The sequence below is a fragment of the Anneissia japonica genome, unplaced genomic scaffold (genome assembly GCF_011630105.1).
Source record: "Anneissia japonica isolate Jap-2015-1 unplaced genomic scaffold, ASM1163010v1 scaffold466_len1169948_cov191, whole genome shotgun sequence".
Taxonomy (NCBI): Eukaryota; Metazoa; Echinodermata; class Crinoidea; order Comatulida; family Comatulidae; genus Anneissia; species Anneissia japonica.
The window spans coordinates 343761-358465 of NW_022689540.1; the positions used below are offsets into that span (position 1 = coordinate 343761).

At 31.7% G+C, this 14705-nt stretch overlaps 1 protein-coding gene across 6 annotated transcripts in view; it reads right to left on the reverse strand.

The window, feature by feature from the left end:
• The window catches only part of LOC117125105 (potassium voltage-gated channel unc-103-like), a 70073-nt gene that overhangs the window by 25895 nt on the left and 29473 nt on the right, over positions 1-14705 (reverse strand). For all 6 annotated transcript variants that reach the window (XM_033271539.1, XM_033271516.1, XM_033271507.1 and 3 more), the window contains one exon: positions 2231-2683. In XM_033271539.1, coding sequence (XP_033127430.1) covers positions 2231-2683 — 453 coding nt within the window. The remainder of the gene's footprint in view (positions 1-2230; positions 2684-14705) is intronic.

Genomic DNA, 14705 nt, shown 5'->3' on the forward strand with positions numbered 1-14705 from the left:
AATACCCGATCAGCAGTGGAGTTCCCGATTTGTGAAAAAGAAAAGAGTGTGCGCACATTGTCATGGAAGCACTGCTTCCATTCCAGTGTTAAACTGGCTATTCTGACGCCACCACACGGTTGTCCCAATATCAAATTTAAGCATTGCAGGGTATGCTCTGACTTCCATTGACTCACTGAATACGTGATTGGCTGATATCGAAGACCAGCCATGCGGAAATTCTAAGCAGCTAGAGTACGATGCGATAGGCCCGACTGTGACAATATCCTAGGTACCAAAGTAGGCCAAACATTGAAAAACTTTCCTATTCCAAAGAACTGTAGCATTCCACTTGAAAAATTAAGGTGTATATAGAAGATCTTGACTAAGAAATGCTAAAGAAAATGGAGAAAACCTTGCTTGCCTTGACGGTCCGCCACTGCTAATGATTCTATAGGTGAAGCCTTAGTTGGTTTAGATATCTTTCCAAAACCTCCTGACTGGCTAGGGGAGGATCCACAGGTGTCCGAAAGGGGGAGGGGGCCCAAAGGGCGGAGGGGCTGTAATAAGTATGCAATTAGGTAAAAACTTTTGTACTTGTGTACCTTTGGAAGTTGATAAATGCTTATTTGATCTTTTTTTAGATAAATTTAATGTTTAATCTTAACACATTTAAATCCTAAATCCATGTACACTGTTATAATTTTTCTATTTTTTTAAGTCATGTTTAATAGAGTTGTGTTGAATATGCAGAAATAGGTGTTCTCAGGAGGCAACGTTGCATGTCAGTGCACAAGTTTTTAAGCTACCGGTAGTGATAAATAATTCACATGATCGTTCATGTATCAAATGAACGATTAATAATGATTGTAAAGCACATTGATCAAGAAACCTAATATCGGTATCAAAACATTTATCATTACCAACTCAACAACCTCCTAAACATATAATTAAATTCTTTAACTGCTGAAGTTGACATACAGAAAATGTTAATGTTAATGTTAGAACAAATTTTAAACAAGAAATATTTCCTATAAAAAAACTTCTGTAGCTTATTCAATTTCTATAATACAGCTACTTCCAAATTTATCCGATGTGTAATTTTTGTTAATATTATTATTTAAGTTAGTCCTACAGAATGCTTACTTATTGTTAAGGATAGGCCTAATTTTACTGCAATATGCATAAACACCATGGGTAACCCAATACTTATTGGGGTCCTTCTGGTGGAGAATGGGCAGTACACCAGAAGAAAATCCCCTACACTCATCCGAGGGAAACAATTTAGTAATGTATTTTTAGACACTCTTTTTTCACGTACAATCATTAAAGGGTTAGACCACTTAGATTCTTAGCCTTTCAAAGCATGTCGGATTATTTAATAGGCTACCATTAAATGACTCATACTTGAGTCATAATGATGTGCGATATTTGAACAACTTCAAGTGAGAACGAAACAGCCTTTGCAACTGTGATTATTTGGTATATGGTTGCTTCAGGTAGTTTAATCCTTCATTGACACATTTACACATATAACAATAAATTATATGCGTAAAAGCCAATGTCATATCAAAGGTACTAATACTGTATCCATTCCATGTGGGAATTTAAGTAGCTTTTTCATGAATACCACTCGTGTATACGGTATACCTTCTAACTTTGTGACTTGTATGAGTGCAGTGGTGTATCTAGGTATGTGCAGGGCACACGCCCCTCCCAAAAATACTCGTGCCACCCTAGCCGCGCCCCCAAAAATTACGCTCAAGTAGTTGAAAATTACCTCAAACCACCTTATTTTATTATGTGCTTATCACATTATTACTACCCCATTTTGACAAAAACCAAACTGCAAACGCTGTACCAAGCAATTGCGCATTGACGGATGAGTGGTTTAAAATTTAGTCAAACAATCTGACAGGTCATTTGAGGGTAGCTGTTGACCATTTTATCGTATTAATTTTGAAAAAGTGCCACCAACTTCTCACAACTCACTAAGGGACTTCCAACAGCCTAGCTTGAGCAGCTGGTTAGTTACAAACAGAGCACCGACCTTTGCTATAGCAGCAGTAGACAACAGAATGATATGATCTTGCTAATTACTTTTTCATTGATTTAATCCATGATGGTAATTACGTACAGCGAAATGCTTGGCCTCTGAAAGTCCCCCAGTGGTAGTTTGCCAGGTTATAGGAAATTTTTATTTCAAATTTCGCGAAAATGGTCTATGAACAATATGAAGTATTCAACTCACCTCCTTATTTCTTGCACCAAACAGGAGCAGATCAAATGGAATTGCTGCTACAACGTCAATGAGAAACCAACCTTTAAAATAGTGAACCGCAATCTTACCCGGGTGCGAGACCACCTCATCGTTTTTATTCACGTAAGTAGTCCGGAAGTTTATCAATATATCAACAATGAACATTATATCAACTACTAAGTCTATGATTACTAACGGGTCACTGTAATTCCCCGTATCACTCTTTGCCGAATCTCCTTCCGTGTTCTGATTTTCCTGGTATGTTCCTTCACTGAGAAGGAAAACCGCAACATATGGCGTAACAATAGCGGTGTAAATAACCAATAGAAGAATGATCCAATCCCATGCCGCTTTGAAAGGCGAGTAATGAAGTATGGTCCACTTATGTATACGTGGTGATTGAAGTTTATATTCTGGAAGAATCTCCTGACCTAGTGACAGCACCTACGATATAAAAACATACAATTAAATTTAATGTAATCAATTATATAAATGTTTATCTGGTTTCATACATAATATATACATAATATTGATTAGGAACTGGGGTGATCAGATCAAAAGTTTGTAAGTAAGTAAAATAAACTTATTCTTTAATGGTCAATGGTTATCACTTGTATAGCGCATATAAAATTTGTCTTTATGCGCTATTCAGAACAACAGAAAAGAAAAAAAAGATCATTGATAATTATATTGCAATATTATGTATTGTGTGCTAGAGTATAATGCCTTTTGGAAAAAAAATATTTACATTTTATCTTGCCTTTCCAAGGCACTACAAAATCATGTCGTTTATTAAGTTTGCAAAAAAAAAAAAAATTTAAAAAAAATCAATCATTACTGGGTATAATAATATAGTAATATAGGAAATAATATTATTATTTTGAAATGAAGTTGTAAAGATTCAAAGACACTTTGTTAAATTATGAAAAAAAAGTTATTATTACCATACATTACATTTTTAAAAACCCCAACAATAATAACTTGCCATAATACACATCAACCAGTGCAAAATATGTTACAATTTTTGTAAAGAAAATCAATTATTTTCAAAAACTCACAGCAGCCAAAAAAACTTTGATTTGTCTATATTCTTCCTGTTTAAAATTTTTTTTAAACTACTATCCATAAAAATCCAAAAACAAGAAAAGTAAGGAAATCATTATCAAACAGAAAAAAAGAAAATTTATAATTAATGAAAAAACCATTAATAGTAATAAAAGTAGTAGTAATGATAATATTAACCAAAATAGTAAAAATAATATAACTTACTAATTCTTATATAGATAATATTACTTTATTTTACCAATATCAAGTTTTTTTTTAATTAGTGTAATTTTTTTCCATATATGGTCATAACATTATATCACACCCATATATGGGCATGATAGTGTCATATCACACCCATATATGGTCAATTCACATGAATTTGTCACAAATTTGGTTGTGATCAGAGCATAAAATCCTCTTATAAAAATACCCAAGAATCCAAAGATGCAAATATCATATTCATCAGGAATGTAACAAATATTTTGATATTGAATATTCAATGTTGTAATAACAGGAAAAATGAACTGAGCAAATAATGCCACAGCTCCCAATCACTGTGCACAACATTATTATTGTGCTGAGTTCTTCACCATAGCAACAAAAGATTTTACAATCAAATATCAATTCTTAATGTTTTTCTAATTGATGTGTGAAGCATCTTCGATTCACCACACAAAAAAAGAGATTTAACTTATCCATATACATAAGGAAAATATTTAAATATTAAAGTATATGTTTAATATATAATATCAATATATCAGCGATCATTATTTTGCTCACTTTATGACAAAGTGATGAATATAAAGCTTCTAAAACTAATTAAAGTCAGTTTGTTTTATTAATCTAAATCATGTTTTAAATAGAATATCAATATATCAGCATTCATTATTTTTCCCCACATATACTCCAATAAATACATCATTTAACTTATACATATACATAAGGAAAAATATTTAAATATTAAAGTACATGTTTTTAATATAATATCAATATTTTGGCAATCATTATTTTTGACCACTTTATGACAAAGTGATGAATGTAAAGCTTAAACCAATTAAAGCCAGTTTGTTTCATAAATCTAAATACTGTATAAGATTTTAAGATTGACTTCATAGAAAATGAATACATGAGACATGCTAGTAGTATTGTCCTATTTCCAATAGTCAATGACAATTAATTAATATTATGTCTAAATCTTAGCATATTATATTAATAAAAAGTAAGTCTAAAATTATTAAAATTTTATGTTTCCAATTTTTTTTTAAAGATTTTATGACAGACAATATATGCTGAAGTACACTTTTTAAAATTTTTTTTTATAAGAACACATTTTATAAGAACATTGAGGTTGAAGTTGCCAAAAAATTAAGAATAAAAATGAGAACAAATTGCGGGTGAGTTAAAATGTCAAATGAGGTTTTAATAAAAAAACAAAAGAAAATAGAAAACCAATATATTTTATTCTTATTTGCAGTATGTAATACCCTCTATAATACAATACAGTAATATAATGCTGTACTATAATAATTTTCCATGTTTGTAAAATGTTTAAAACCGAGAACAAAATAAATACATTTTCAGCCTGAAATCGGCAAAAGAATATGAACACTGAGCCTGAGAAAAGTTTTACTGGTTTTTATAAAAAAAAAAGAAGTGTATTTAAATCTAGAACTTTGTATGACTTTAAGAATGAATACGAAATGCAGCTGCACACATTTGTGTAGTAATATACAGTAAATAGCGTCCACATCTAACATGTTTAACATATTTGTAGTAGTAGTGACTTCTATGATTCCTTTGAGCTAACATGCCCATGATTCAAGTAGCACTTAATGTGACAGAGGAGGGTAGATATCTTTGTTATGAGATTCATAGGATTTCTGTCAGCAAGTAACATATGATGCTTTTATCTAATAACAACATAACTTAATTAGAGTCTCCCTATGTTGGTCAGCATATGTGGCAAAGACAAGCCAAACCAGTCTCTCGTCGGAAAAATCAATTTTTAATTATTAATACAGGGTTTAACAGTAAAATGAAAGCTATGAAATGGTAAAAGAATCATTTAAATCCGACACTTTTTTTTATTAAGTTACAAAAGTTTAAACATACAGCTGTTTAAAGAACAATATTTGAGAAATCAAAGTTTACGATTTCAGGCATTTCTTAGGCAGAAACCATCACCAAATCGTTAAAAATTGTTGTTTTAACATTGAAAATGAGGAAAATAACAGCATAGCATGATGTATGGATATATAAAGTTTAGTTTAGTGCAATAAAATTGATTTCCAACATTTTGAAATTCTAGCACGTTTTGGCCATTATCTCCAAAACAGGATTTGCGACGAGTGACTGGTTTGGCTCGTCTTTGCCACATATGTATACTTGCACTACAATGCCTGTAATTTTGCCTGATTCTACTGTTAGTAGTGTTAACATAATTACAGCATCGAGCAACACCAACAACAATGCCTTAACCATTTCTCCTATTTCAAAGATTCTCACTTTAGTAACAGTTTTGAGTGAAATTTTTGTTGTTGTTTAAGCTTAATCACACCACTCTGTACTAAAAAATAATTCATCAGAAATTAGTAATTCACCAAAGAATCATCAACAACATTGCCTTGGTTGTGTTCTAATTACTTTTGTTGGCTGCCAATTTTGAGTACATTCAACTTTTAAGAACAGAGTGTCTGTATAAGTATTCTTCATGGGGAATAAAAACCCAGAAAAGACCAAGTATGAAGATTGTGTATTCCTTGTCTGTGTCAAGGTTTGGAAGTGCCACACTAGTATATTGAAATGTCACAGGCCACCGGCATTACCGTAAATACTCCAGAAGACAAAAAAAAAACAAAAACCATGATTTTTATTTTGTTAGGTGCCACTTATTCTATTTTGAATTAACATCGCGGCACTTAAACAGGAGTACATACCCAACACATTTTGAGGTTTCTTACCGGGATACAATTAAATAACTGATTTCCACCATTAGAAGAACATTATAAAATTGTGACCCTCAAACAAGTACAGTTACTTAATAAATCTCGCACTACAGTCTTTTATGATAGCCTCATCCATCATTCCAAATATTATGTACCTCTTAGCCACATTTTGATGTCTCTTATCATCCGAATACTACTAAATAACCGATTTCCCATGGATTAAATTCATTGTATTTTAGCACTATAATAATTTGCACTAAGTGCCGAACTTGGATACAAAAAAATATGTAAGTACCGCATCATTCATCATACGTCGAATGGTTGTAACGAGTCTCTATGCACATAATAATCACCATCAAAACAAGACAAAACAAAATGGTAAGTACAAATTATTTCACGAGAGGGTGTAAAATATTGGATATATCAATAATAGAAAAATATTCTTTAGAAATGGCATTTTTCAAAATATATGTTCAACCTGTTAGTGGTGGTTTTCGCTGTTGGTTTCAAACTGAATAAAATAAAAAATATAATAATGGAAAGGTATGAAAACAGTGGCCTAATAGCTGATTTTATTATATTCATTTGCAATAGCAGCCTTTTCATTTATGAAACTTTTATTCTTTCACTAAATTACCTTGGTAAACTTGCAAGTACTGGCATTAAACTTTAACCCATCTAGACACATTTTCAAAAGCAAAAATTATTCAACTATGACACTTTGTATTAGGTCAGTGGGATTCATTGTATCCCTAGGGCATTTTCTGAATATATGAAATGAAATATCAATTTTTAATTCATTTACTGTATAAAAAAATACATTAAAAAAAAAACTGTTGATAATTCAGAGCCTACTGAATTATTCTACAATCAATCTAAATTTCCTACAGTCACTTGTGATGGTATAATTTTCCGACAAACTAACTCTATGTCTCTGAAAAGGTTAGGTCTTTATAAGCAATACTTTTTAGACATTAAATATGCTTAACATTGTAATATACCACTCACTGTCTGTATGAACACCCTTTTGCTCACTGTTTTATACATGTTATTGCAAAGAGTATTGGCCCACAAATTAAAACAACTTGATGTAAAGTAGTAAATTCTACTTCCGAAATATGCACACGAGAAATATAAGTTATTTTACCACCGAGATAAAACCATGCTGTATTTGACTTTATCAATATTCACCAACCATTATTAGTGGCATAATGTACAGTCTGGTGGACCGAAATTAGTGGCAAAAAACTTTAGTGTAACAAAAACAAGTTTAATTCTATGTACTAATTGTCAGGACAACCAACTCCAATCCCACCTTCAAAAAGATGTATTGTAGCTGCAGACAATCAAACATTCAAATAGCAGAAGTTGAAAGATTGTAATTTTTTACATAATTATAAAACTAAACCTTGAGTATTTATAACATTTCGTTGTCTGTTCATAAGCTAATTTTGGAAGGATAAATGTTGAAAATAATCTTGAATCGCAGCTTTAATAGGCAGAATAGTTCACAATCGTAAATGTATTCATCCAACTTTATTTTCCACTAATAGATAGCTTCATGTCCGCTCAGCTGCCATAGACGCACCTTCATCTGTTCACAACCATAGAAGAGGAGGGACCTGCACACTGAGGTAACCCCTACTCTTCTTGAAAGTACTGAGTTCTTTTAAAGTGAACACAAACCAGTTGTACACACTGTGCTTACGGTTTGTCCTTATCCTGAAAGTCTTATGGCCAGCAACTGAAACATGGAATGGGAAGTGGAATTCCAAGCATTAAAGCAGGTTGAATGTACTGTAGCTTAAGCTTTGGTAATATGATGATGAGGCTTTCAGATGATGTAGTGGACCTAAACTACATTTGTTCTCTACTGCACAGAATACAAAACTATTCAGCATAGATCTTTTTCTTTGCAGCACCAAAACTTTGGAATTCAATTTCTACACACATAAAACATGGTTCTTCCATTGCTCCATTTAAGAAATGACTCCATTGATACTCGGTTGCTTAAATGGCAGTGCATAAATTTCATTACCATTGCTAAACATGTTGAGCACTATTTTAATGGGTTGTATGTAGTCAAACTGATTTCATCCATCTAAAGGTTCATTACGGAACGTAGGGGAATGATTTGTTAGCCCATCGTACTAAGACTCGGTATTGTGTGTTAGGGTGGCCAGTTCCTTTCCATACTGCCTTTTTTTCCTCCTCAGTAGTGAACCAGCGGGTACCCATTTATATTCCTGGGTGGAGAGAAACAAACGTAGGTAATGTGCCTTGTCCAAAAACACAAGCGAAACGCAGTGAAGGTTCGAACCCTGACCTCAAGGTTGAGAGATAGAAATGCAACCACTGCACCAACAACTCCACTAACAATACCAAATTGTTATCTTTTCCAATTTAAACTATCCAAGTCAAATGATATGTCCTTCAAATTAAATATTAAGATGTTACAGTAGTTATGTGTAAGCTGGATTCTTCTGGTGTTCAGCAATTCACTTTCTGTTATGTGCGTGTGTGTGTATATAATACATTTTGTAACGCATGTAGGCTTGTGCACTTGCCAATCCAGTTTAATCTGTGCCTTCAATGGGTATGTGTTAAATAAAAAAAACCTTTCTGAAAACCCCATTGGCTTTGCGATTAAGCTTGCGGGTAATGCATTAAAGTAATCAATCTTGTTTGTGTCAAGATGTGACCTTCTGAAGGCAGACAAAAAAAAAAGTTTAAACCTCTTTTGTACATATTCTTTTCTAGATGGAAATAGATAAATGTTTGCAAAAATCTGAAGAATTAGGACTTGAAATCAAATAATATTACTATATTACAATATTATTGCTATAAGCAGAGCACACATAAACTCTGTATTTACGGTATTTTATATATTTAACATTAAGTTGTATTCTATACAGGTATAATCCATCATATTATTAATGATGATAGTTATACTAGTAATAGCGTGATATTTATTTAATTGTTAAACTGACTAGTAAGCTGGATGGGGAGAATACTTCTTTTGCAACCCGTGGATATCCTCAATAATGCTGCTAAGCACATCACATCTTGATGCATCACAAAATCTGAAATATTTAGGATCTGATAATGTTATTCACTCACTATGCAACGGAAATGATTTACAAATAGGAACGCTTATAAAACTGAGGCCCGTGCTAGAAAGCAAGAGAACACATAAACCCTGGACTTATGGTATGGAATATATTTAATATTATTGTATATTTTATTTGTATAATTTATTGTACTATTAATGATGATAGTGATACTAGTTAAACTCTGTACTTATGGTATGGTGTATATTTAACATTATTGTATATTTTATTTGTATAATTTATTGTACTATTAATGATGATAGTGATACTAGTAATAACATAATATTTAATTGTTAAACTGACTAGCAACACTATTAAGTCCATTTCTGGGGAGAGTACTTCTTTCATCACCCCTGGATATCCTCAGCAATGCTGCTTAGTGCATCACTTCCAAATTCTGGCAAAAGCATAGATAGAAGTTATTTTAATTAAGTTCTTTCTATAGATTTGTGAATAATAACAAAATAAACAGGTTTTAATTTGGTAGAATGAAGTACAAACCTAGCATGCCATATTACTTAAGAGAGGATTAGAGGTATTTATGGATATCTCACTCATTTTATACCCAAATACAGTATAACAGTATTAATGCAGGACTGATTTATTGATTTTAATTAGACCTTTGTTTAGATTGGTGGTCAAACTTGATTAGCTTCATTAAAATAAGACAGCCTGATAGAATAGGATTTACATATTTTATTTAACAGTATTATTTGCTTTATAGTATTAATAGTACATTAGGAAAAGTATAAATTAAAGAAAAGATTCTTGAAACCATCAGTAAAAATTCCATCTATAAAATGGTTTTAAAATATTTGTCTTTTGATGTCTTATATCAGTTGGGAAATAGAGAGTATCACTAATATGTGTTTTCAATTGTATAAAATATAAGTTTATATACTTGTGTTTTCCTATCCATATTGGACATACAATTATAGTTATTATTAATATTTATTCATTAATGTACTTTTACTGATTTTATTCCATTTTAGTTAATCAAAATTATAATCAATTTATGGTGTATACCGTTCATTTTGTTGAATAATATAATACTAATAAAAATTACAAATAACATTAATCTACTTAGTTCTCTAAAAATGGAAAAGCTTTAAAACTAAAGGTGTTCTTCCTACAAGGCTATGATTGCCATAATAATATAAAAGTATAGTATACAAAACAAAAATAAACAAAACTAATAATAATAAATACCACTAATGAAAACTGAAATAACTCAACTGTTAGTATCACTAAAATGTTTTTTCAATTGTATAAAATATAAGTTTATATACTTGTGTTTTCCTATCCATATTGGACATACTGTACAATTATAGTTATTATTAATATTTATTCATTAATGTACTTTTACTGATTTTATCCATTTTAGTTAATCAAAATTATAATCAATTTATGGTGTATACCGTTCATTCTGTTGAATAATATAATACTAATAAAAATTACAAATAACATTAATCTACTTAGTTCTCTAAAATGGAAAAGCTTTAAAACTAAAGGTGTTCTTCCTACAAGGCTATGATTGCCATAATAATATAAAAGTATAGTATACAAAACAAAAATAAACAAAACTAATAATAATAAATACCACTAATGAAAACTGAAATAATTCAACTGTTAGTATCACTAAAATGTGTTTTCAATTGTATAAAATATAAGTGTTTTCCTATCCATATTGGACATACAATTATAGTTATTATTAATATTTATTCATTAATGTACTTTTACTGATTTTATTCCATTTTAGTTAATCAAAATTATAATCAATTTATGGTGTATACCATTCATTCTGTTGAATAATATAATACTAATAAAAATTACAAATAACATTAATCTACTTTAATAGTTCTCTAAAAATGGAAAAGCTTATATAAATAAGGTGTTCTTCCTACAAAGCTATGATTGCCATAATAATATAAAAGTATGCAAAACAAAAATAAACAAAACTAATAATAATAAATAACAAAAATGAAAACTAAAATAACTCAACTGTTAGACTTTCAACAAAACTTAATCTAATAACTAAATGTGTAAACATTTGCTGCATTTAACACATCAATCTGAGTATGTATGTTATTCAGCATTGCATTCCGAATCTTTGACAGCCTACCAGGTATCTCATTATACTTGCTGTGAAAAGACAAGTATAGTTCAAATGAATTGCCCAAGGAGACAAGCAGTGACTATCAGGAGCATCTGACTCACAACCATCTGGTAGGAAGCCCAATGCTTCATCGTTGCTGTACATACCGGTAATTTTGGAAGGTGTGTTAGATTTAGGGAGGTGATACACTAGATCAATTTAATATCTTAAATAATCTGAAATCCATTTCAAGAAATAACATACAAATAATTGGAATGGTTATTTTGGACATCTCACTTTAAACGTTATTCAATACTTAATATAAAGGGAGGAGGCTAGTGTACACTTTAGTACAATATTTGAAGCATAGTTCTATGCTTCACCCCCCCCCCCCACTTCGAGAAGTTGAAAAAAAAAAAAAGAATGAAAAAATTGACCTCAGATGTTATTTTCGGGCGTCTAGAAAACACAAATTTCGCAGACCCCTAGGGTGCTGTTATCTCAATTTGCCCCACTTTTTTTTGGGGGGGGGGGCCCTTTTGGACATCTCTGGATCTGCCCCAGGATATGGGAATAAAGTTAAGTACAGTAAATTCGTATTAAATTTCATTGTTAATGTCAATTCTTATAATAATAATAATAATTTTATTATGATGACAATAATTATCTTCCATTATAATGTAATTTTTTTATATGTTTTATTGCATTCCCTTGTATAATTGTAACTTGCAATTTGGCCATTGGCCACGAATTGTTACAAACGAGGACCTTGTACTTGAATTTGAATAAAGTGAAATATAATATAAATATACTGTTGAGAAGTAGGTAACATTAAAATTGTTCAGGAAGGAAGGGAATTAAGGATGAGTTGTTTAGGGTTTGGAAGAAGGTTTCTTTTTGGTCATACAGTAGTATGTAGTACTGTAGTTGGTTTTTCTTTTAATAATTGTTTGAAATTTACAGATATACTTTAGGTTTAAAAAAGTGTGCTACTTTTATAAATTGGACTTTCGAATTAAAAAAGGACAAGTATGTTTTTGTTACTTTTAAAAGAGTACAAAAAACATACCCTTTCAAGTGACCACACTCCCCATCCCCTGCAATAGTACACAATAAAAAGTTGATAGTGGTGACACGCACTTTATAAGAACATACAAACACTGTTGACCACCCTGTTAACTACGTAAGATAGAAAAAACGTGCAGAGGCCAAGTTGATGACTGTCGATGATGGAATAGATGTATACTACAATGAAGATCAATGATTGATTTGTTTCATAAGCTTCATCCACTCATCTATTCATAATGTTATAGTGACTACAATCCTAGTTGGCCTTTTATTTGATATTATTGATCTTCTATGCTACTTAGTATCATATTTCATCTCACCCTTAGCATTTCACAAGCATAAACTAAAGGAACAATCAAGGACTATAAGATAAATAAACACCTGTATTCGTTTAATTAATATTTGTGTTAAAATGATTACGAATATTTCAGTATGATTCTTTTCAAAATAATGCATTTGATATGTATCACCTTGGTATAAAACTGCTTAATTATTTCTTATTGCAAGCTACTTGCCAAATTGAGGAATATACTGTATTCATAAGTAACATAATGACGACTTTTTGTATAAAGGTCAAACATCCTTCCACATAAGACCATACTTCTAATAGTAAACCAAAAACCTCTCCAATTTGAGAAAGAGAATTGAGGTGGATTTACTTCTGATGACCAATTACTGTGTCAGATACAAACACATGAGGAGCTTTGTTTCTGTGATGTGCTCACAAAGATGCAACTTGATGCAAAGATCAGGTTGGACTGCATTGGGCTTTAGGGGCATCATTTCAAATGTTAGCACTATAAATTTACATATTTCAGCTTCCTTTCAACTAACTGCATACCAAACTTGCCAATTCTGGCATGTAGTAGTGTTTATATTAAACACTACAGACCAGGTTTCCTATCATCACCTTCTACTTACAGTACAATCATACTTAAAAAGTTCTTGAATAATTAAAATTTCTTGCATAACCTCCATATAGACACTACACATGACATTCCTTGTAATATCCTAAAAACTACTGAGTCTTGCAGCACATCCTACAAACCAATCTAATCAAATGGTAAACCTAAAATAACTCAATCAGCTTTCTTTAGTTGAGTAATTTGGAAGTTGGGTTGGTACGCAGTCCCGTATCCAGGGTTTTTTTTTTATGGTTCTGGAGAACCCCCTTTTCTAGCAAACCCCCCTCTTTTCTGGCGAAACCCCCTCTTTAAATTTCCCAAATAAGTCCTCCAACTCAACAAATGCACTGCAGACCCACCCAGACACAGACATTTTCAAACATATTCGCTTTTATAGCATTATTTAGACCCATAAAGCACAAAAATACTCTTGCTTTGGGGGTTTCGCAGACCCCACCCGGGGCTTCGACGGTGGACCTCACGCCCAGAAACAGAAACCCCCCCCCCCCTTGGAAGAACCTGACTACGGGCCTGGTACAGCTTAGAGAAGGGCATTACCACCACCACCAGTGGTGGTGAATTGTCTAGTTTCGTACACTGGAATAATTATAATCGCCTCCGAGAGTGTATGCATACTTTATGGGCACATGATGTATGTCATCTACATGCTTTCCAATATATCTATGAACATAGAAATAATTATATGCATGATAAAAATCTTCAGAACAATACACAAGGATGAGTTATCGTTAGCAACTGTTTAAATGATATGTGCAACAATGACCTGGTACAAAAAAAAATTTGCTGCACAAATGTAATTTAGTATGATTAAGAATTTGTATATACGTGTAATATACTCAAAAGCACGGCCCTTCATTGTACTGGAAATATGGAGCACAACACAAACATTATTGTCAAATGTATTTTATAGATTCCAGGTTAGCAATACTCGAATTCTAATAGAGGAAAACAGAAGTGATAGAATTTCATTAGTTTTGTTTATAGTCATGCATTTTTTTGGGAGGTGGAAGGCGACATATACTCAAGAAAAAAAGTGTTCTGGAGAGTTTATTCGAAGACCATTTATTCCAATGAGGCTTTAGGTGGGGTGTTTATTTGAGTGAGCATTTGACGGAATACTATTATTCCTGTACACTGACAATCAATCACATTATTAGAATCCTTTTTAAAATTTACTCTTTTCAAATTTATGTAAAGTACATTAACAATCGTGTAATGCACTATAACATAAGTAGAGAGTCACTATTATTCCACGTGGGGCATTAGTTCAAATAA